Source organism: Salvelinus namaycush, chromosome 26 (genome assembly GCF_016432855.1).
Source record: "Salvelinus namaycush isolate Seneca chromosome 26, SaNama_1.0, whole genome shotgun sequence".
Classification (NCBI taxonomy): domain Eukaryota; kingdom Metazoa; phylum Chordata; class Actinopteri; order Salmoniformes; family Salmonidae; genus Salvelinus; species Salvelinus namaycush.
Window position 1 is genome coordinate 42,840,065 of NC_052332.1, and position 26,149 is coordinate 42,866,213.

The 26,149-nt window shown below is 44.1% G+C and overlaps 1 protein-coding gene across 1 annotated transcript in view; it reads left to right on the forward strand.

Annotated features, from left to right (window-relative positions):
• vps36 (vacuolar protein sorting 36 homolog) overlaps positions 1 to 25,863 on the forward strand; it is a 49,486-nt gene extending 23,623 nt beyond the window's left edge. The window contains exons 11-14 of the mRNA XM_038965452.1: positions 16,505 to 16,569; positions 17,416 to 17,500; positions 22,511 to 22,587; positions 24,780 to 25,863. Of these exons, the coding sequence (XP_038821380.1) occupies positions 16,505 to 16,569; positions 17,416 to 17,500; positions 22,511 to 22,587; positions 24,780 to 24,873 (321 nt within the window). The 3' untranslated portion in view covers positions 24,874 to 25,863. The remainder of the gene's footprint in view (positions 1 to 16,504; positions 16,570 to 17,415; positions 17,501 to 22,510; positions 22,588 to 24,779) is intronic.
• Positions 25,864 to 26,149: the final 286 nt, after the last annotated feature.

Genomic DNA, 26,149 nt, shown 5'->3' on the forward strand with positions numbered 1-26,149 from the left:
AAAAACAACAGTACTGCCATCAAACGTCTACCTTATGGGCCAGCTAAACACAATGCTGCCCCATCCACAGCTAAAAACAATGCTGCCCCATCCACAGCTAAACACAATGCTGCCCCATCCACAGCTAAAAACAATGCTGCCCCATCCACAGCTAAACACAATGCTGCCCCATCCACAGCTAAAAACAATGCTGCCCCATCCACAGCTAAAAACAATGCTGCCCCATCCACAGCTTAACACAATGCTGCCCCATCCACAGCTAAAAACAATGCTACCCCATCCACAGCTAAACACAATGCTGCCCCATCCACAGCTAAACACAATGCTGCCCCATCCACAGCTAAAAACAATGCTGCCCCATCCACAGCTAAACACAATGCTGCCCCATCCACAGCTAAACACAATGCTGTCCCGTCCACAGCTAAACACAATGCTGCCCCATCCACAGCTAAAAACAATGCTGCCCCATCCACAGCTAAACACAATGCTGCCCCATCCACAGCTAAACACAATGCTGCCCCATCCACAGCTAAACACAATGCTGCCCCATCCACAGCTAAACACAATGCTGCCCCATCCACAGCTAAAAACAATGCTGCCCCATCCACAGCTAAAAACAATGCTGCCCCATCCACAGCTAAAAACAATGCTGCCCCATCCACAGCTAAACACAATGCTGCCCCATCCACAGCTAAACACAATGCTGCCCCATCCACAGCTAAAAACAATGCTGCCCCATCCACAGCTAAACACAATGCTGCCCCATCCACAGCTAAACACAATGCTGCCCCATCCACAGCTAAACACAATGCTGCCCCATCCACAGCTAAAAACAATGCTGCCCCGTCCACAGCTAAACACAATGCTGCCCCGTCCACAGCTAAACACAATGCTGCCCCGTCCACAGCTAAACACAATGCTGCCCCGTCCACAGCTAAACACAATGCTGTCCCATCCACAGCTAAACACAATGCTGTCCCATCCACAGCTAAACACAATGCTGTCCCATCCACAGCTAAACACAATGCTGCCCCGTCCACAGCTAAACACAATGCTGCCCCATCCACAGACACAATGCTGCCCCATCCACAGCTAAAAACAATGCTGCCCCATCCACAGCTAAACACAATGCTGCCCCGTCCACAGCTAAACACAATGCTGTTTCATCCACCGCTAAACACAATGCTGCCCCATCCACAGCTAAACACAATGCTACCCCATCCACAGCTAAACACAATGCTGCCCCATCAACAGCTAAAAGCAATGCTGCCCCGTCCACAGCTAAACACAATGCTGCCCCATCCACAGCTAAAAACAATGCTGCCCCATCCACAGCTAAACACAATGCTGCCCCATCCACAGCTTAAAACAATGCTGCCCCATCCACAGCTAAACACAATGCTGCCCCATCCACAGCTAAAAACAATGCTGCCCCATCCACAGCTAAACACAATGCTGCCCCATCCACAGCTAAAAACAATGCTGCCCCATCCACAGCTAAACACAATGCTGCCCCATCCACAGCTAAAAACAATGCTGCCCCATCCACAGCTAAACACAATGCTGCCCCATCCACAGCTAAAAACAATGCTGCCCCATCCACAGCTAAACACAATGCTGCCCCATCCACAGCTAAACACAATGCTGCCCCATCCACAGCTCAATCCAAAATGCCTCTTTCATGAACTGAAAGAGAGGCTCCTTTTGTACGGCTAGCCCCTCCCCTCAGAACAATTAACACTAATTAATTAAGCAATTAACTATACAAACCTACATTTTCCATTAACTTAACCTACTAAAGGATATACCTTGCAACACATTTTTTAAACAATACCACAACATAACATTTACAACAGTACATCACTACTGACTACTGATGAGCCATTTGGGACAGGCACTATAAAGTCAGCCCAATTCCCTTAGCTCGGGTCCTTTTCCAGCATACCCGGAAGCTACCGAGATGGAGAGAGAGAGAGGAACAGAACAAACAAAGCGCTCATCCACAACATTGATAAGTATAATAAATATTGCATATCTTAAATATGAACACTGACGTGTGAAATGTATGTACTAAGACAGAAGTTAATTTGTGTGTCGACCCACATTGTTAACTTATCTGATAACGGAGCAGGGAGGAGTGATGAATGTGTGCGTGCGTTTAAGTACCAAATGCTGCCCGCGGCCAGTGACGGACTTCTACGTCACATAGGGCAACTGAATCAAGTGCTCCTATCGCCAACAGCGTTAAACAAAATTTTAAAAAAGAAACGCAATGGTTTATCGTTGTTTTTCTTTACAGAAATGTTTGGCGATTGACTAGGAATGCCTTGGCGATCGACCAATCGGTGACCACTGAGTTAGCGCCTCCGTGTGGCAAGTTATTAAGAAATATCAAACTAATCAATGGAAGAATTAAAATGACAGAACTAAAAGGCTACAACACCAAGAGCCAACAGGTAGACTGCTCCTAATAATATGAATCGAGTTGTTATTGTCCCCCATGAGGATATCGGGGATCTGTCTCCGTCTGGTCCGGTCCATGAGGATATCGGGGATCTGTCTCCGTCTGGTCCGGTCCATGAGGATATCGGGGATCTGTCTCCGTCTGGTCTGTTCCATGAGGATATCGGGGATCTGTCTCCGTCTGGTCTGTTCCATGAGGATATCGGGGATCTGTCTCCGTCTGGTCTGTTCCATGAGGATATCGGGGATCTGTCTCCGTCTGGTCCGTTCCATGAGGATATCGGGGATCTGTCTCCGTCTGGTCCGGTCCATGAGGATATCGGGGATCTGTCTCCGTCTGGTCTGTTCCATGAGGATATCGGGGAGGGGACTGTGTGGATCTGTCTCCGTCTGTTCCATGAGGATATCGGGGAGGGGACTGTGTGGATCTGTCTCCGTCTGTTCCATGAGGATATCGGGGATCTGTCTCTGTCTGGTCCATGAGGAAATCGTGGGAGGGGACTGTGTGGATTTGTCTCCGTCTGGTCCGGTCCATGAGGAAATCGGAGAGGGGACTGTGTGGATCTGTCCATGAGGAAATCGGGGAGGGGACTGTGTGGATCTGTCTCCGTCCGGTCCATGAGGAAATCGGGGAGGGGACTGTGTGGATCTGTCTCTGTCTGGTCCATGAGGAAATCGGGGAGGGGACTGTGTGGATCTGTCTCTGTCTGGTCCATGAGGAAATCGGGGAGGGGACTGTGTGGATCTGTCTCCATCTGATCCATTCCTGCTACGTTAGTCACACGCAATATCTCAGAGAGCACTGGGACGATTTTGACCAAAACTTGGGTGAATGATATCGGATTGCCATAGAGGTCCGGCATTTACTAAATGACACTGATTGGCCCAAGGCGATATCGCAATTGGCCCAAGGCGATATCTCAATCCATGTGTGTATTCGGGCCGCCTTTTCCTGTAGTCCACGATCAGCACCTTTGTCTTGATCACGTTGAGGGAGATGTTGTTGTCCTGGCACCACATGGCCAGGTCTCTGACCTCCTCCCTGTAGGCCGTCTCATCGTTGTCTGTGATCAGGCCTACCACTGTTGTGTTGTCAGCAAACGTAATGATGGTGTTGGAGTCGTGCCTGGCCATGCAGTCGTGGGTGAACAGGGAGTACAGCAGGGGACTGAGTACACACCCCTGAGGGGCCCCAGTGTTGAGGATCAGCGTGGCAGACGTGTTGTTGCCTACCCTTACCACCTGGGGGCGGCCCGTCAGGAAGTCCAGGATCCAGTTGCAGAGGGAGGTGTTCAGTCCCAGGGTCCTTAGCATTAGTGATGAGCTTCGTGGGCACTATGATGTTGAACGCTGAGCTGTAGTCAATGAATAGCATTCCCACATAGGTGTTCCTTTTGTCCAGGTGGGAAAGGGCAGTGTGGAGTGCGATTGAGATTGCGTCATCTGTGGATCTGTTGAGGCGGTATGCAAATTGTTGTGGGTCTAGGGTTTTCTGGCATGACGATGTTGATGTGAGCCATGATTTGCCTTTCAAAGCACTTCATGGCTACAGACGTGAGTGCTACGGGTCGGTAGTCATTTAGGCAGTTTACCTTTTGTGTTCTTGGGCACAGGGACTATGGTGGTCTGCTTGAAACATGTAGGTATTACAGACACGGTCAGGGACAGGTTGAAAATGTCAGTGAGGACACTTGCCAGTTGGTCTGCGCATGCTTTGAGTACACATCCTGGTAATCCGTCTGGCCCTGCGGCCTTGTGAATGTTGACACGGTCTTGCTCACATCGGCTACCAAGAGCGTGATCACACAGTCGTCCAGAACAGCTGGATATCCACCTTTCTCCTTCTGGTAGGTCCCAGCGTCCGTTCATAACCAGGGGATCAGTAAGGAACCCAACTGTGCACTTTTGTCTAACAGAAAAAGTAGAGTCAACGATTATCATCATCCCTCAATTATAAACATAGCTTGAGAAAATAACATAATCTAGTTTGGAAGCTAATTCTATGCTTTACAGATGTAGACTGTCTGGCTTCAGATTGGATTAGATTCAGACTGTTACACGATGCAACCAACTGGGACATGTTACACGATGCAACCAACTGGGACATGTTACACTATTTAACCAACTGGGACATGTTACACTATTTAACCAACTGGGACATGTTACACGATGCAACTAACTGGGACATGTTACACTATTTAACCAACTGGGACATGTTACACTATGCTACCAACTGGGACATGTTACACTATGCAACCAACTGGGACATGTTACACTATTTAACCAACTGGGACATGTTACACTATTTAACCAACTGGGACACGTTACACTATGTAACCAACTGGGACATGTTACACGATGCAACTAACTGGGACATGTTACACTATTTAACCAACTGGGACATGTTACACTATGCTACCAACTGGGACATGTTACACTATGCAACCAACTGGGACATGTTACACTATTTAACCAACTGGGACATGTTACACTATTGAACCAACTGGGACATGTTACACTATGCTACCAACTGGGACATGTTACACTATGCTACCAACTGGGACATGTTACACTATGCAACCAACTGGGACATGTTACACTATTTAACCAACTGGGACATGTTACACTATTTAACCAACTGGGACATGTTACACTATTTAACCAACTGGGACATGTTACACTATGCTACCAACTGGGACATGTTACACTATTTAACCAACTGGGACATGTTACACTATTTAACCAACTGAGACATGTTACACTATGCTACCAACTGGGACACGTTACACTATGTAACCAACTGGGACATGTTACACTATTTAACCAACTGGGACATGTTACACTATTTAACCAACTGAGACATGTTACACTATGCTACCAACTGGGACACGTTACACTATGTAACCAACTTGGACATGTTACACTATGCTACCAACTGGGACACGTTACACTATTTAACCAACTGGGACATGTTACACTATGCAACCAACTGGGACATGTTACACTATTTAACCAACTGGGACATGTTACACTATGCTACCAACTGGGACATGTTACACTATTTAACCAACTGGGACATGTTACACTATTTAACCAACTGGGACATGTTACACTATGCTACCAACTGGGACATGTTACACTATTTAACCAACTGGGACATGTTACACTATTTAACCAACTGGGACATGTTACACTATTTAACCAACTGAGACATGTTACACTATGCTACCAACTGGGACACGTTACACTATGTAACCAACTTGGACATGTTACACTATGCTACCAACTGGGACACGTTACACTATTTAACCAACTGGGACATGTTACACTATGCAACCAACTGGGACATGTTACACTATGCTACCAACTGGGACATGTTACACTATGCAACCAACTGGGACATGTTACACTATTTAACCAACTGGGACATGTTACACTATGCAACCAACTGGGACATGTTACACTATTTAACCAACTGGGACATGTTACACTATTTAACCAACTGGGACATGTTACACTGTGCTACCAACTGGGACACGTTACACTATGTAACCAACTGGGACATGTTACACTATGCTACCAACTGGGACACGTTACACTATGTAACCAACTGGGACATGTTACACTATTCAACCAACTGGGACATGTTACACTATGCAACCAACTGGGACATGTTACACTATGTAACCAACTGGGACATGTTACACTATGTAACCAACTGGGACATGTTACACTATGTAACCAACTGGGACATGTTACACTATTTAACCAACTGGGACACGTAACACTATTTAACCAACTGGGACATGTTACACTATGTAACCAACTGGGACATGTTACACTATTTAACCAACTGGGACATGTTACACTATTTAACCAACTGGGACACGTTACACTATTTAACCAACTGGGACACGTTACACTATTTAACCAACTGGGACACGTTACACTATTTAACCAACTGGGACATGTTACACTATGCAACCAACTGGGACATGTTACACTATTTAACCAACTGGGACATGTTACACTATTTAACCAACTGGGACATGTTACACGATGCAACTAACTGGGACATGTTACACTATTTAACCAACTGGGACATGTTACACTATGCTACCAACTGGGACATGTTACACTATGCAACCAACTGGGACATGTTACACTATGTAACCAACTGGGACATGTTACACTATTTAACCAACTGGGACATGTTACACTATTTAACCAACTGGGACATGTTACACTATGCTACCAACTGGGACATGTTACACTATTTAACCAACTGGGACATGTTACACTATGCAACCAACTGGGACATGTTACACTATTTAACCAACTGGGACATGTTACACTATTTAACCAACTGGGACATGTTACACTATGCTACCAACTGGGACATGTTGCACTATTTAACCAACTGGGACATGTTACACTATGCAACCAACTGGGACATGTTACACTATTTAACCAACTGGGACATGTTACACTATTTAACCAACTGGGACATGTTACACTATTTAACCAACTGGGACATGTTACACTATTTAACCAACTGGGACATGTTACACTATGCTACCAACTGGGACATGTTACACTATTTAACCAACTGGGACATGTTACACTATGCAACCAACTGGGACATGTTACACTATGCAACCAACTGGGACATGTTACACTATGCAACCAACTGGGACATGTTACACTATGCAACCAACTGGGACATGTTACACTATTTAACCAACTGGGACATGTTACACTATGCAACCAACTGGGACATGTTACACTATTTAACCAACTGGGACATGTTACACTATTTAACCAACTGGGACATGTTACACTGTGCTACCAACTGGGACACGTTACACTATGTAACCAACTGGGACATGTTACACTATGCTACCAACTGGGACACGTTACACTATGTAACCAACTGGGACATGTTACACTATTCAACCAACTGGGACATGTTACACTATGCAACCAACTGGGACATGTTACACTATGTAACCAACTGGGACATGTTACACTATGTAACCAACTGGGACATGTTACACTATGTAACCAACTGGGACATGTTACACTATTTAACCAACTGGGACACGTAACACTATTTAACCAACTGGGACATGTTACACTATGTAACCAACTGGGACATGTTACACTATTTAACCAACTGGGACATGTTACACTATTTAACCAACTGGGACACGTTACACTATTTAACCAACTGGGACACGTTACACTATTTAACCAACTGGGACACGTTACACTATTTAACCAACTGGGACATGTTACACTATGCAACCAACTGGGACATGTTACACTATTTAACCAACTGGGACATGTTACACTATTTAACCAACTGGGACATGTTACACGATGCAACTAACTGGGACATGTTACACTATTTAACCAACTGGGACATGTTACACTATGCTACCAACTGGGACATGTTACACTATGCAACCAACTGGGACATGTTACACTATGTAACCAACTGGGACATGTTACACTATTTAACCAACTGGGACATGTTACACTATTTAACCAACTGGGACATGTTACACTATGCTACCAACTGGGACATGTTACACTATTTAACCAACTGGGACATGTTACACTATGCAACCAACTGGGACATGTTACACTATTTAACCAACTGGGACATGTTACACTATTTAACCAACTGGGACATGTTACACTATGCTACCAACTGGGACATGTTGCACTATTTAACCAACTGGGACATGTTACACTATGCAACCAACTGGGACATGTTACACTATTTAACCAACTGGGACATGTTACACTATTTAACCAACTGGGACATGTTACACTATTTAACCAACTGGGACATGTTACACTATTTAACCAACTGGGACATGTTACACTATGCTACCAACTGGGACATGTTACACTATTTAACCAACTGGGACATGTTACACTATGCAACCAACTGGGACATGTTACACTATGCAACCAACTGGGACATGTTACACTATGCAACCAACTGGGACATGTTACACTATGCAACCAACTGGGACATGTTACACTATGCAACCAACTGGGACATGTTACACTATGCTACCAACTGGGACATGTTACACTATTTAACCAACTGGGACATGTTACACTATTTAACCAACTGGGACATGTTACACTATTTAACCAACTGGGACATGTTACACTATTTAACCAACTGGGACATGTTACACTATTTAACCAACTGGGACATGTTACACTATGCAACCAACTGGGACATGTTACACTATTTAACCAACTGGGACATGTTACACTATTTAACCAACTGGGACATGTTACACTATTTAACCAACTGGGACATGTTACACTATTTAACCAACTGGGACATGTTACACTATGCAACCAACTGGGACATGTTACACTATGCAACCAACTGGGACATGTTACACTATGCTACCAACTGGGACATGTTACACTATGCTACCAACTGGGACATGTTACACTATTTAACCAACTGGGACATGTTACACTATTTAACCAACTGGGACATGTTACACTATTTAACCAACTGGGACATGTTACACTATGCAACCAACTGGGACATGTTACACTATGCAACCAACTGGGACATGTTACACTATGTAACCAACTGGGACATGTTACACTATGTAACCAACTGGGACATGTTACACTATGCTACCAACTGGTACATGTTACACTATTTAACCAACTGGGACATGTTCCACTATGTAACCAACTGGGACATGTTCCACTATTTAACCAACTGGGACATGTTCCACTATTTAACCAACTGGGACATGTTCCACTATGCTACCAACTGGGACATGTTCCACTATGCTACCAACTGGGACATGTTCCACTATGCTACCAACTGGGACATGTTACACTATTTAACCAACTGGGACATGTTACACTATTTAACCAACTGGGACATGTTACACTATTTAACCAACTGGGACATGTTACACTATGCAACCAACTGGGACATGTTACACTATGCAACCAACTGGGACATGTTACACTATGTAACCAACTGGGACATGTTACACTATGCTACCAACTGGGACATGTTACACTATGTAACCAACTGGGACATGTTACACTATGCTACCAACTGGTACATGTTACACTATTTAACCAACTGGGACATGTTCCACTATGTAACCAACTGGGACATGTTCCACTATTTAACCAACTGGGACATGTTACACTATGCTACCAACTGGGACAAGTTACACTATGCAACCAACTGGGACATGTTACACTATGTAACCAACTGGGACATGTTACACTATTTAACCAACTGGGACATGTTACACTATTTAACCAACTGGGACATGTTACACTATGCTACCAACTGGGACAAGTTACACTATGTAACCAACTGGGACATGTTACACTATGCAACCAACTGGGACATGTTACACTATTTAACCAACTGGGACATGTTACACTATTTAACCAACTGGGACATGTTACACTATGCTACCAACTGGGACATGTTACACTATTTAACCAACTGGGACATGTTACACTATGCTACCAACTGAAACATGTTACACTATTCAACCAACTGGGACATGTTACACTATTTAACCAACTGGGACATGTTACACTATTTAACCAACTGGGACATGTTACACGGTGCTACCAACTGGGACATGTTTTGCTACGGCCCTGGGTTGGATTGGGTTTGTTGCTGCTAGTTAGTACACTGTTGTAGTCAGACATGAGTCAGCTGGCACCACCGTAGCTGCATCCACTATTTATTTGTTCCCTAGACGAGGGTTGCACCTCGGAGGGTAATGTTTCTCTTCTAGATTACACTCATTTAGAGTGGCATGGAAAAACGATGACATCGCTAAAGTAGGAAAATAGTTAGTAGGAAGCAACTTTGCCATATTATGATGTTGTCAAATGTACTTTTCGAGGGATGGCAATGTTGCCATTTACTGTTACTAGCAAAGTGAATCAAAAATAGCTAGCAATGCTAATGACAGCTAGCTAAAATATGGTGTTCGCCTCAATCTTAGTTAGCTGGCTAACGTTCTATACTACATCACAATCATGACAAAAGGTGTTCCTACTATTTATAGTTTACAAACATATACACGCAACATCTTAAGTGTTGGTCCCATGTTTCATGAAATTAAAGTTTAAATGTTCCATAAGCACAAAAAGAAAATTTACCAACTGAAACATGTTACACTATGCAACCAACTGGGACATGTTACACTATGTAACCAACTGGGACATGTTACACTATTTAACCAACTGGGACATGTTACACTATTTAACCAACTGGGACATGTTACACTATGCTACCAACTGGGACATGTTACACTATTTAACCAACTGGGACATGTTACACTATGCAACCAACTGGGACATGTTACACTATTTAACCAACTGGGACATGTTACACTATTTAACCAACTGGGACATGTTACACTATTTAACCAACTGGGACATGTTACACTATGCTACCAACTGGGACATGTTACACTATGCTACCAACTGGGACATGTTACACTATGCAACCAACTGGGACATGTTACACTATTTAACCAACTGGGACATGTTACACTATTTAACCAACTGGGACATGTTACACTATGCAACCAACTGGGACATGTTACACTATTTAACCAACTGGGACATGTTACACTATTTAACCAACTGGGACATGTTACACTATTTAACCAACTGGGACATGTTACACGATGCAACTAACTGGGACATGTTACACTATTTAACCAACTGGGACATGTTACACTATGCTACCAACTGGGACATGTTACACTATGCAACCAACTGGGACATGTTACACTATGTAACCAACTGGGACATGTTACACTATTTAACCAACTGGGACATGTTACACTATTTAACCAACTGGGACATGTTACACTATGCTACCAACTGGGACATGTTACACTATGCAACCAACTGGGACATGTTACACTATGCAACCAACTGGGACATGTTACACTATTTAACCAACTGGGACATGTTACACTATGCTACCAACTGGGACATGTTACACTATGCTACCAACTGGGACATGTTACACTATTTAACCAACTGGGACATGTTACACTATGCAACCAACTGGGACATGTTACACTATTTAACCAACTGGGACATGTTACACTGTTTAACCAACTGGGACATGTTACACTATGCTACCAACTGGGACATGTTACACTATTTAACCAACTGGGACATGTTACACTATGCAACCAACTGGGACATGTTACACTATGCAACCAACTGGGACATGTTACACTATGCAACCAACTGGGACATGTTACACTATGCAACCAACTGGGACATGTTACACTATGCAACCAACTGGGACATGTTACACTATTTAACCAACTGGGACATGTTACACTATTTAACCAACTGGGACATGTTACACTATGCAACCAACTGGGACATGTTACACTATGCAACCAACTGGGACATGTTACACTATGTAACCAACTGGGACATGTTACACTATGTAACCAACTGGGACATGTTACACTATGCTACCAACTGGTACATGTTACACTATTTAACCAACTGGGACATGTTCCACTATTTAACCAACTGGGACATGTTACACTATTTAACCAACTGGGACAAGTTACACTATGCAACCAACTGGGACATGTTACACTATGCTACCAACTGGGACATGTTACACTATGCAACCAACTGGGACATGTTACACTATTTAACCAACTGGGACATGTTACACTATGTAACCAACTGGGACATGTTACACCATGCTACCAACTGGTACATGTTACACTATTTAACCAACTGGGACATGTTCCACTATGTAACCAACTGGGACATGTTCCACTATTTAACCAACTGGGACATGTTACACTATGCTACCAACTGGGACAAGTTACACTATGCAACCAACTGGGACATGTTACACTATGCTACCAACTGGGACATGTTACACTATGTAACCAACTGGGACATGTTACACTATTTAACCAACTGGGACATGTTACACTATTTAACCAACTGGGACATGTTACACTATGCTACCAACTGGGACAAGTTACACTATGTAACCAACTGGGACATGTTACACTATTTAACCAACTGGGACATGTTACACTATTTAACCAACTGGGACATGTTACACTATGCAACCGACTGGGACATGTTACACTATGCAACCGACTGGGACATGTTACACTATGTAACCAACTGGGACATGTTACACTATGCTACCAACTGGGACATGTTACACTATGTAACCAACTGGGACATGTTACACTATTTAACCAACTGGGACATGTTACACTATTTAACCAACTGGGACATGTTACACTATGCTACCAACTGGGACATGTTACACTATTTAACCAACTGGGACATGTTACACTATGCAACCAACTGGGACATGTTACACTATGTAACCAACTGGGACATGTTACACTATGCTACCAACTGGGACATGTTACACTATTTAACCAACTGGGACATGTTACACTATGCAACCAACTGGGACATGTTACACTATGCAACCAACTGGGACATGTTACACTATTTAACCAACTGGGACATGTTACACTATGCTACCAACTGAAACATGTTACACTATTCAACCAACTGGGACATGTTACACTATTTAACCAACTGGGACATGTTACACTATTTAACCAACTGGGACATGTTACACGGTGCTACCAACTGGGACATGTTTTGCTACGGCCCTGGGTTGGATTGGGTTTGTTGCTGCTAGTTAGTACACTGTTGTAGTCAGACATGAGTCAGCTGGCACCACCGTAGCTGCATCCACTATTTATTTGTTCCCTAGACGAGGGTTGCACCTCGGAGGGTAATGTTTCTCTTCTAGATTACACTCATTTAGAGTGGCATGGAAAAACGATGACATCGCTAAAGTAGGAAAATAGTTAGTAGGAAGCAACTTTGCCATATTATGATGTTGTCAAATGTACTTTTCGAGTGATGGCAATGTTGCCATTTACTGTTACTAGCAAAGTGAATCAAAAATAGCTAGCAATGCTAATGACAGCTAGCTAAAATATGGTGTTCGCCTCAATCTTAGTTAGCTGGCTAACGTTCTATACTACATCACAATCATGACAAAAGGTGTTCCTACTATTTATAGTTTACAAACATATACACGCAACATCTTAAGTGTTGGTCCCATGTTTCATGAAATTAAAGTTTAAATGTTCCATAAGCACAAAAAGAAAATTTCTCTCAAATGTTGTGCACAAATGTGTTTACATTTCTCCTTTGCCAAAATAATCCATCCACCTGAGAGATGTGGCATATCAAGAAGCTGATGAAACAGCATGATCATTACACAGGTGCACCTTGTGCTAGGGACAGGGCATAACATTTACCTTTTGGTCCACTAGTAAATAAAAAATCTACCAGCCACTCAGATTTTTTTTTACCAGCCCAAATATTTTTCCCACAGCTAAAATTACAAAAAAATTGCAATAATTATAAGCATGTTTTGTAATGTTTCTAAAACAATAAATGTATTACTAGTAGGACGTAATGTGGTATATTGGTAAAATCTTTAATTTAGTTGTTTGTGACCGGAGTCTTTTAACCAAAATATAAAAGATTAGACAAATGTTCACCTGCCCCTTTAAGGGCAGGAGGTTACTGTGGTAACGCGTCATGTTTGTGAGATCGAGTCCGACTACTACAAGCGTTACCTTCTCTTCCCTAGCAACTCAAATATAGCAAAACAACCTAGCTTGAACAAAACAATGTTTTTAGCCAAAAAACTCAACGACACAAAGTCTCACTTCAGTAGACGTTCATTTCAAGTCAATTTAAGCCAACTTTTATGCGTGTGTGCGCAGCGCTTCTAAAAATGATTATTTCACTCAGTACTTACAAGTGCGAACAACCTCCAGCCAGGCAGTGTTGCAGCGCGAAGTGGGTTATATAGGATTCATAGTTCTTTGATTCATTTACCAGCTATGAAACAAAATGGCAGAAATACTTTGAAAACAGCTACTGCAGCATTTATTTTACTATAAATGTGATCATACTTGACATTTTATTCACAAATGCGAATTAAATGCTCACACTGTGGAGCCCTGACGACCTGCCAACGTGGCTGTTGAAATAGACAACAATGCCAAAATCTGCCTGCATTTGGCAGGTTGTGGTGTTCATTTTAGGCCCTGGCTGGGCTGGGGACAATAAAAGGCCACTCTAAAATGTGCAGTTTTGTCACACAACACAATGCCACAGATGTCTCACGTTGAGGGAGTGTGCAATTGGCATGCTTGACTGCAGGAATGTCCACCAGAGTGAATTGACCTCCACATCTGGCTTCTTCACCCGTTGGGTGTGGTCTGAGACCTGCCACCTGGACAGCTGATGAAACTGTGGGTTTGCACAACCGAAGAATTTCTGCACAAACTGTCAGAAACCGTCTCAGGGAAACTCATCTGCGTGCTCGTCGTCCTCACCAGGGTTTTGACCTGACTGCAGTTCCACGTCGTAACCGACTTCAGTGGGTAAATGCTCACCTTCGATGACCACTGGCACGCTGGAGAAGTCTGCTCTTCACAGATGAATTCCGGTTTCAACTGCACCGGGATATTGGCGGGAACTGGAACATGCTGTTAGACAGTGTGTGCCCCATGGTGGCGGTGGGGTTATGGTATGGGCAGGCATAAGCTACGGACAACAAACACAATTTATCGATGGTAATTTGAATACACAGAGATACCGTGACGAGATCCTGAGGTCCATTGTCGTGCCATTCATCCTCCGCCATCACCCCATGTTTCTGAATGATAATACACGGCCACATGTCGCAAGGATCTGAACACAATTCCTGGTAGCTGAAAATGTCCCAGTTCTTCCATGGCCTGCATTACTCATCAGACATGTCCCCCATTGAGCATGTTTGGGATGCTCTGGATCGATGTGTATGACACCGTTTTCCAGTTCCCGCCAATATCCAGCAACTTCTCACAGCCATTGAAGAGGAGTGGGACAACATTACACAGGCCACAGTCAACAGTCAACAGCCTGATCAACTCTATGTGAAGGAGATGTCACGCTGCATGAGGCAAATGTTGGTCACAGCAGATACTGACTGGTTTTCTGATCTACCTACCTTTTTTGTTTGTTAAGGTATCTTTGACGGATGCATATCTGTATTCCCAGTCATGTGAAATCCACAGATTATGCCCTCTTGAATTGAGTTCATTACAAATATGAACTGTAGCTCAGTAAAATATTTGAAATTGTTGCATTTTTATATTTTTGTTCAGTGTTACGTTTTTATAAACAATACCTCCCTATCTTTATTATTCTCTCCCCTCTTTTCTTACTCCTCTCTCCTCCTCTCTCCCCTCTTTTTCGTCCTCTCTCCTCTTTTCCCCCTTCTCTCTACTCCTTTCTCCTCTCTTGTCTTCTTTCCTCCTCTCTCCCATCGTTTTCCGCTTCTCTCTACTTCTCCTCTCGTCTTCTCTCCTCTTGTCTTCTCTCGTCCTCTGTCCCATCTTTCCCCCTTCTCTCTCGTCCTCTCCTCCTCTCTCCCATCTTTTCCCGCTTCTCTCTACTTCTCTCGTCTTCTGTCCTCTCCTCTCTTTTCCCCCTTCTCTCTCGTCCTCTCTCCTCCTCTCTCCCCCCTTCTCTCTCGTCCTCTCTCCTCCTCTCCCCCCCTTCTCTCTCGTCATCTCTCCTCCTCTCCCCCCCTTCTCTCTCGTCCTCTCTCCTCCTCTCCCCCCCCTTCTCTCTCATCCTCTCTCCTCCTCTCTCCCCCCTTCTCTCTCGTCCTCTCTCCTCCTCTCCCCCCCTTCTCTCTCGTCCTCTCTCCTCCTCTCCCCCCCCTTCTCTCTCGTCCTCTCTCCTCCTCTCTCCCCCCTTCTCTCTCGTCCTCTCTCCTCCTCTCCCCCCCCTTCTCTCTCGTCCTCTCTCCTCCTCTCCCCCCCTTCTCTCTCGTCGTCTCCTCCTCTCCCCCCCTTCTCTCTCGTCCTCTCTCCCCCCCTTCTCTTTCGTCATCTCCTCCTAGCTGCTGTCTCCAGAGGATTTGGTGAATGCCTGTAAGATGTTTGAGTCGCTGAAGCTACCACTGAGGTCAGTTTGTGTGTGTCATAGACGAATCGGCCGAGCTCTTCCTGTTTGACTTCCTGTTGTTGGAGGCTGTTTCCTGTGGCCGTGTCACTTCCTGCCCCTTCCCAGAGATTCAAAAGAAAACAGAGAACTCAGACCCAGGTCCACTTTCCAATTGTTACCCTTTTACCTATATAGTGCACTACTTTTGACCAGGGCCCATAGGGTTGTTTTCAAAAGTAGTGCACTGTATAGGGAATGGGGTGCCGTTTGGGACTCATGCCTGGTCCTTCTACTTGCTTAAAATGAAAACCTACTGACTCTGGGTTAGAGCAACAGGAAAACCGTAGTAGTGGAACAACAGTCTAAAAGACAGACTGTCTTTTACGATCCTCACTGTGTTGCTTTACCAACTCCCTGTTAAACTTCATTATTTTCATTTGAACTCTGTTTCCATCAAACCCTTCCTTCTTTCTCCCCCTTTTTTATCTTCTCTCCCGCCGTCACCTCTCTCTCCCTCTGTTCCATTTCTCTCCCTCCGTCCCCCTCCCTCCGTCCCCTCTCTCTCTCCCTTCGTCCCCTCTTTCTCTCCCTCCCTCCCCCCTCTCCCTCCGTCCCCTCTCTCTCTCTCCCTCCGTCCACTCTCTCCCTGCGTCCCCCTCTCTCTCTCCCTGCATCCCCCTCTCTCTCTCCCTGCGTCCCCCTCTCTCTCTCCCTGCGTCCCCCTCTCTCTCTCCCTGCGTCCCCTCTCCCTCCGTCCCCCTCTCCCTCCGTCCCCCTCTCCCTCCGTCCCCCTCTCTCTCTCTCTCCCTCCCCCTCTCTCCCTCCGTCCCCTCTCTCTCTCTCCCTGCGTCCCCTCTCTCCCTCCAGGTTGCGTATCTTTGACAGTGGTGTGATGGTGGTTCAGCTGCAGTCCCACAGTGAGGAGGAGATGATCTCCTCGGCCCTGGACAACGTAAGAATCACTTTTATTCACCAAGAACATTTACCCAGAATGACACAGTGAGTTGGTGCTGCTAGTGATAGACAAATTAGAGGAAGTGGACCTGGGGGCTTTCCAACCCGGACCCGATATGCATCAATACATTTTTTAAGTATTAAGACCTGTTCCGAACAAAGCAGAGGACAACTACACCCGTTCCGTATAGACCTGGTTGGATCCAGACCCGTTTACGATCCGAGTGAGGGAAGCAGCAGAAAAATAATAATATTTCTTAAGCTACTTTATTGAGCGGAGCTGATAAAGCGGGAGAGGAGAGGTGCCGATCTAGTAGGCCGGGGAGGGACCTTACTGTGAGGGAATGACACAGGGAACAGGGAGGGAGAGACAGCAACCAACCAAGCCGACTCGCACTATAGCAGACTAATAGCTGCCTAGGTTATTTATCATCAAATATGATTACGTAGTACCTGTCTTGACTGCATCAAACCGGGAGAAGCTAGTTAAAACTTCTACTTGGTCACAATCCCGGATCCGGGAGCACCCTCATCAGTAAAAAAGCTGACTAGCATAGCCTAGCATAGCGCCACAAGTAAATACTAGCATCTAAATATCATTAAATCACAAGTCCAAGACACCAGATGAAAGATACACATCTTGTGAATCCAGCCAGCCATCATTTCTGATTTTTAAAATGTTTTACAGGGAAGACACTATGTATTTCTATTAGCTAACCACGATAGCAAAAGACACAACTTTTTTTTTCCACCATTTTTTTCCTGCATAGGTAGCTATCACAAATTCGACAAAATAAAGATATAAATAGTCACTAACCAAGAAACAACTTCATCAGATGACAGTCTGATAACATATTTATTGTATAGCATATGTTTTGTTAGAAAAATGTGCATATTTCAGGTATAAATCATAGTTTTACATTGCAGCCACCATCACAACTCTCACCAAAGCAACTAGAATAACTACAGAGACCAACGTGAATTACCTAAATACTCATCATAAAACATTTATGAAAAATACACAGCGTACAGCAAATGAAAGACAAAGATCTTGTGAATCCAGCCAATATTTCAGATTTTAAGTGTTTTACAGCGAAAACACAATATAGCATTATATTAGCTTACTACAATAGCCAACCACACAACAGCATTGATTCAAGCCAACAATAGCGATAACGAATAAACCAGCAAAAGATATACATTTTTTCACTAACCTTCTCAAACTTCTTCAGATGACAGTCCTATAACATCATATTACACAATACATATAGAGTTTGTTCGAAAATGTGCATATTTAGCGGCACAAATCGTGGTTATACAATGAGAATAGTAGCCAAGCTGCCAACAAAATGTCGGGAGAAATCTTGGGAGAGGCACCTAATCTAATCAGTAACTAATCATAAACTTGACTAAAAAATACAGGTTGGACAGCAAATGAAAGATACATTAGTTCTTAATGCAACCGCTGTGTTAGATTTTTAAAATTAACGTTACTACGACATACAGCGTGCGTTAAAGCGAGACCGCACCGAAATTAATGGCGGAATAGTAGTTTCACATTTTTCAACAGAACAACGAATTAACATCATAAATACACTGCTCAAAAAAATAAAGGGAACACTTAAACAACACAATGTAACTCCAAGTCAATCACACTTCTGTGAAATCAAACTGTCCACTTAGGAAGCAACACTGATTGACAATAGATTTCACATGCTGTTGTGCAAATGGAATAGACAAAAGGTGGAAATTATAGGCAATTAGTAAGACACCCCCAATAAAGGAATGGTTCTGCAGGTGGTGACCACAGACCACTTCTCAGTTCCTATGCTTCCTGGCTGATGTTTTGGTCACTTTTGAATGCTGGCGGTGCTTTCACTCTAGTGGTAGCATGAGACGGAGTCTACAACCCACACAAGTGGCTCAGGTAGTGCAGTTCATCCAGGATGGCACATCAATGCGAGCTGTGGCAAAAAGGTTTGCTGTGTCTGTCAGCGTAGTGTCCAGAGCATGGAGGCGCTACCAGGAGACAGGCCAGTACATCAGGAGACGTGGAGGAGGCCGTAGGAGGGCAACAACCCAGCAGCAGGACCGCTACCTCCGCCTTTGTGCAAGGAGGTGCACTGCCAGAGCCCTGCAAAATGACCTCCAGCAGGCCACAAATGTGCGGTTACATTGTGTTGTTTAAGTGTTCCCTTTATTTTTTTGAGCAGTGTAGTTCTTACTTTTTGATGAGCTTCCATCAGAATCTTGGGCAAGTTGTCCTTTGTCCAGAAGAATCGTTGCTCGGTTGTAGATTATCGCCTTCAACTTTGGAATTAGCAGTAAACATTAGCCATGTGGCGAAGACGTGTCCAACTCACTATAACGCAGCACAAAGAAATATCCGAAAATCGCAATATACTGATATAACTCGGTTTAAAATAACTACATTATGATGTCTTTAACACCTATATCGAATAAAATCAGAGCCGGATATATCTAAGGCCTATAACGAGAGCTTTTCAGAATGCAATCCTGAGGTCTGTCTTGCGTCATGGCGAATGTTGAAAAGAGTGTACCCCACGTACCCAGACCCTTTATATGGCCTCAGATCTGCCTAGCAACTCCATTCCAATTCTCACTACTTGCTGACATCTAGGGGAAGGCGTATGCAGTGCATGTCGACCAATAGAAGACATGCAAATGAATAAACTGACCCTAGAACAGACTGCCTGATTTCAGATTTCTCACTTCCTGATAGGAAGTTTGCTCCAACTTGAGTTCTGTTTTACTCACAGATATAATTCAAACGGTTCTAGAAACGAGAGAGTGTTTTCTATCCAATAGTAATAATAATATGCATATTGTACGAGCAAGAATTGAGTACGAGGCAGTTTAATTTGGGAACGAAATTTTTACAAAGTGAAAACAGCACCCCCTATTGAGAAAAGGTTAAGCTAGCTAACTGGAGTAATTGAGGCTGCAATGACCGGGAGAAGCTAGTTAAGCTAGCTAACTGAGGTAATTGAGGCTGCAGTGACCGGGAGAAGCTAGTTAAGCTAGCTAACTGAGGTAATTGAGGCTGCAGTGACCGGGAGAAGCTAGTTAAGCTAGCTAACTGAGGTAATTGAGGCTGCAGTGACCGGGAGAAGCTAGTTAAGCTAGCTAACTGAGGTAATTGAGGCTGCAGTGACCGGGAGAAGCTAGTTAAGCTAGCTAACTGAGGTAATTGAGGATGCAGTGACCGGGAGAAGCTAGTTAAGCTAGCTAACTGAGGTAATTGAGGATGCAGTGACCGGGAGAAGCTAGTTAAGCTAGCTAACTGAGGTAATTGAGGATGCAGTGACCGGGAGAAGCTAGTTAAGCTAGCTAACTGAGGTAATTGAGGCTGCAGTGACCGGGAGAAGCTAGTTAAGCTAGCTAACTGAGGTAATTGAGGATGCAGTGACCGGGAGAAGCTAGTTAAGCTAGCTAACTGAGGTAATTGAGGCTGCAGTGACCGGGAGAAGCTAGTTAAGCTAGCTAACTGAGGTAATTGAGGCTGCAGTGACCGGGAGAAGCTAGTTAAGCTAGCTAACTGAGGTAATTGAGGCTGCAGTGACCGGGAGAAGCTAGTTAAGCTAGCTAACTGAGGTAATTGAGGCTGCAGTGCATGCCTTTCTCATCCTACAGTTACAAATAACTCCATTCAGAATATGAAGTAGAAGCTGTTGACTCTTTGTCGCTGTTAGCTGTCCTTCTCCTTTTAATGCCGTCATTTTAATTCCATCTTCCATTGATTAGATATCTCCTAACTTTTGCCACACGGAGGCTCTGTGACTGTAGCCTACTGCCGGTTTCATGACTTCTTTATTTAATAATTCACCTTTATTTAACCAGGTAGGCTAGTTGAGAACAAGTTCTCACTTACAACTGCGACCTGGCCAAGATAAAGCAAATCAGTGCGACACATACAACAACACAGAGTTACACGTGGGATAAACAAACGTACAGTCAATAATACAGTAGAACAAAAAGAAAACCAAAAATCTATATACAGGGAGTGAAAATGAGGTAAGATAAGGGAGTTAAGGCAATAAATAGGCCAATGTGGCGAAGCAATTAAACACTGGAATGGTAGATGTGCAGAAGATGAATGTGCAAGTAGAGATACTGGGGTGCAAAGGAGCAAGATCAATAAATAACTACAGTATGGGGATGAGGTAGTTGGATGGGCTATTTACAGATGGGATATGTGCAGATACAGTGATCTGTGAGCTGCTCTGACAGCTGATGCTTAAAGTTAGTGAGGGAAATAAGAGTCTCCAGCTTCAGTGATTTTTGTAGTTCGTTCCAGTCATTGGCAGCAGAGAACTGGAAGGAAAGGCGGCCAAAGTAGGAATTGGCTTTGGGGGTGACCAGTGAGATATAGGATATATTCTGATTGGCCAACGACAAACTACACACTCCACTCTCGTGAAAAGCAAGAGCAGCAGCATAAATTATACCATGTCTCTGTCTCTCTACTGCAGCAGTCACGTTTGGATCTGTACGGGTCCTTCCGGACAAGGCAGTTAAAATTACACATACCCATGACAATATTAAATATATATATATATATACAGTGGGGCAAAAAGGTATTTAGGCAGCCACCAATTGTGCAAGTTCTCCCACTTAAAAAGATGAGAGAGGCCTGTAATTTTTATCATAGGTACACTTCAACTATGACAGACAAAATTAGAGAAAAAAATCCAGAAAATCACATTGTAGGATTTTTTATGAATTTATTTACTCATCTCTCTCTCTCTCCCTCCCTCCCTACTCATCTCTCTCTCACTCCCTACTCATCTCTCTCTCTCTCTCCCTACTCATCTCTCCCTCCCTCCCTACTCATCTCTCTCTCCCTCCCTACTCATCTCTCTCTCTCTCTCTCTCTCTCTCTCTCTCTCCCTCCCTACGTAACCTCTCTCTCTCTCTCTCTCTCTCTCTCTCCCTCCCTACTCATCTCTCCCTCCCTCCCTACTCATCTCTCTCCCTCCCCCCGTAGGTAACGGATAAAGGCTCTCTGACAGCTGAGGAGTTTGCCAAGCTGCTCGGTCTCTCTGTTCTTCTGTCTAAAGAAAGGTAGGTACCACTACTCACTCCCTAGTCCCTGACTGGATATAGAACTACAACTCCCATCGTCACCCACTGGATTGAACTACAGCTGTCCTGATTGTTGTTGATAATACACTACATGACCAGAAGTATGTGGACACTTGTTCGTCAAACATCTCATTCCAAAATCATAGGTGGCAGGTAGCCTAGTTGTTCGAGTGTTGGGCCAGTAACCAAAAGGTTGCTAGATGGAAACCCCGAGCTGAAAATGTAAAAATCTGTCGTTCTGCCCCTGAACAAGGCAGATAACACTCTGTTCCCCGGTAGGCCGTCATTGTAAATAAGAATTTGTTCTTAACCGACTTGCCTAGTTAAATAAATGTTAAATTAAAAAACATTTTTAAAAAAGGTATATGGAGTTGGTTCCCCCTTTGCTGCTATAACAGCCTCCACTCTTCTGGGAAGGCTTTCCACTAGATGTTGGAACATTGCCGCTATAACAGCCTCCACTCTTCTGGGAAGGCTTTCCACTAGATGTTGGAACATTGCTGCTATAACAGCCTCCACTCTTCTGGGAAGGCTTTCCACTAGATGTTGGAACATTGCCGCTATAACAGCCTCCACTCTTCTGGGAAGGCTTTCCACTAGATGTTGGAACATTGCTGCTATAACAGCCTCCACTCTTCTGGGAAGGCTTTCCACTAGATGTTGGAACATTGCTGCTATAACAGCCTCCACTCTTCTGGGAAGGCTTTCCACTAGATGTTGGAACATTGCTGCTATAACAGCCTCCACTCTTCTGGGAAGGCTTTCCACTAGATGTTGGAACATTGGCGCTATAACAGCCTCCACTCTTCTGGGAAGGCTTTCCACTAGATGTTGGAACATTGCTGCTATAACAGCCTCCACTCTTCTGGGAAGGCTTTCCACTAGATGTTGGAACATTGCTGCTATAACAGCCTCCACTCTTCTGGGAAGGCTTTCTACTAGATGTTGGAACATTGCTGCTATAACAGCCTCCACTCTTCTGGGAAGGCTTTCCACTAGATGTTGGAACATTGCTGCTGGGACTTGCTTCCATTCAGCCACAAGAGCATTAGTGAGGTCAGGCACTGATGTTGGGCGATTAGGCCTGGCTTGTAGTCGGCGTTCCAATTCACCCCATAGGTGTTCGATGGGGTTGAGGTCAGGGCTCTGTGCAGGCCAGTCAAGTTCTTCCACACTGATTTCAACAAATCATTTCTCTATGGACCTCGCTTTGTGAACGGGGACGTTGTCATGCTGAAACAGGAAAGGGCCTTCCCCAAACTGTTGCCACAAAGTTGGAAGCACAGAATCATCTAGAATGTCATTGTATGTTGTAGGGTTAAGATTTCCCTTCACTGGAACTAAGGGGCCTGAACCATGAAAACAGCCCCAGACCATTATTCCTCCTCCACCAAACTTTACAGTTGGCACTAAGCATTCGGGCAGGTAGCGTTCTCCTGGCTTCTGCCAAACACAAATGTGTCCGTCGGACTGCCAGATGGTGAAGCGTGATTCATCACTACAGAGAACACGTTTCCACTGCTCCAGAGTCCAATGTTGTTGAGCTTTACACCACTCTAGCTGACGCTTGGCATTGCACATGGTGATCTTAGGCTTGTGTGCAGCTGCTCGGCCATGGAAACCCATTTCATGAAGCTCACGACAAACAGTTATTGTGCTGATGTTGCTTCCAGAGGCAGTTTGGAACTCGGTACTGAGTGTTGCAACCGAGGACAGACAATTTTTACGTGCTTCAGCACTCGGAGGTCCTGTTCTGTGAGCTTGTGTGGCCTACCACTTTGTGGCTGAGCCGTTTTTGCTCCTAGACATTTCCACTTCACAATAACAACACTTACAGTGGACTGGGGAAGCTTTAGCAGGGCAGGAATTTGACGAACTGACTTGTTGGAAAGGTGGCATCCTATGACGGTGCCACGTTGAAAGTCACTGAGCTCTTTAGTAAGGTCCATTCTACTGCCAATGTTTGTCTATGGAGATTGCATGGTTGTGTGCTCGATTTTTATACACCTGTCCGCAACGGGTGTGGTTGAAAGACGAATCCACTAATTTGAAGGGGTGTCCACATACTTTTGTAAATATAGTGTATTAGAAATGATTACCGTTTATTATGTAGATAACGAGACATGTTTCTGTCTCAATCTCTCTATCTATCCCTCCGCTCTGTCTCTCAGGTTGTTACTAGCAGAGAAGATGGGTCACCTGTGTAGAGACGACTCTGTGGAAGGACTACGTTTCTACCCCAACCTTTTCAACAGTCAGGCTTGAGGTCCCAAAATAGCACCCTAGTCCCAGTATAGTGCACTGCTTTTGACCCGGGTCCATAGGTTTTTTTTTGTGCACTATATCGGTTCTACCAAAACTCTTCTCCACTCGTGTCTGATCTGATGACGGCGTGTCTGTGGGGTCAAATGTGTTCGATCGACGACTGGCAAAACCAAAACCCACTTCTCAGTTGTACCGGGGTGTACTACAAGGATACAGCAGGATCAATGAGTTAGCCAGCTAACCTGCCTAAATATTCTGAAATTATATTCTCTACATGCTTTTTTTTTAGAAAGATACATTTAAAATCTAATAATTGTATTTGGATAATCTCTCTGTTTAACTTTCTTTTAATGAATCAGAAAATTCAATAGATATTTCTGTTTGTGTATTAAAGTTACCTGACCAACTAGATGATCCTGCATTGTAGCGGAGCCCTCTGTATCCATGGTTACCGCGTTGCGTTGATACAGTAGGAAAAAGAGAAGGGCGACATCTTTCCCAGACGTCACCTCGCTAGCACAAATGGTGTTTCTCCTATGACTGTTCCCTGGACTCTCTGGAGACGTTTGGGCCGTAGAGAAGCTCAAGGCAAGTCAAATGTATCAGAATATATCTTGTCTCTTAGTCCCAGACAACAATAATCCAGTATAGATGTGAATGGTTAAGGTAAAGGGGTTTTTATGTATTGGATAATAAAGTTAAAGTTGTCTGTCTCAATGCTTTCAGTTTGATATCATGTCTGTATCTGTCATCGTCAACATTGTACCTAGTGTTGGATCTAGGTAACACTATGGAAATAAATTGTTAAAAAAAATACCAAACTTCTCTTTTTAATGTAAAGTGTGTTTACAGGGCGGCTGTTGAAACCTTTTACAGGTGGAAGGTCTCAGTAAGTCTGAAACCTCCTTTTTGAAGAGAATCTTAGATAACTCTCACGTTGTACCTCGTGCTGTGTGTTCCTTTACATTATAAAGACTGTCTGTAACATAATGGATAACGTGCTCCTTAATTCAAAGTGAATTAGTTATTAAACTGTAACTGTACCTATATCAGCTAGTCCGTTTGTCTCTGTGTCTGGCTGGCTAGCCTGTCTGTCTAGTGAGTCAGTATATCTGGCCTGTCTGGCTAGCCTGTCTAGTCTGTCTGTCTAGCTAGTCTGTCTATGTCTAGCTAGGCTGTCTTGTCTGTCTAGCTAGGCTGTCTAGTCTGTCTGTCTAGCTAGGCTGTCTAGTCTGTCTGTCTAGCTAGTCTGTCTTGTCTAGTCTGTCTAGCTAGG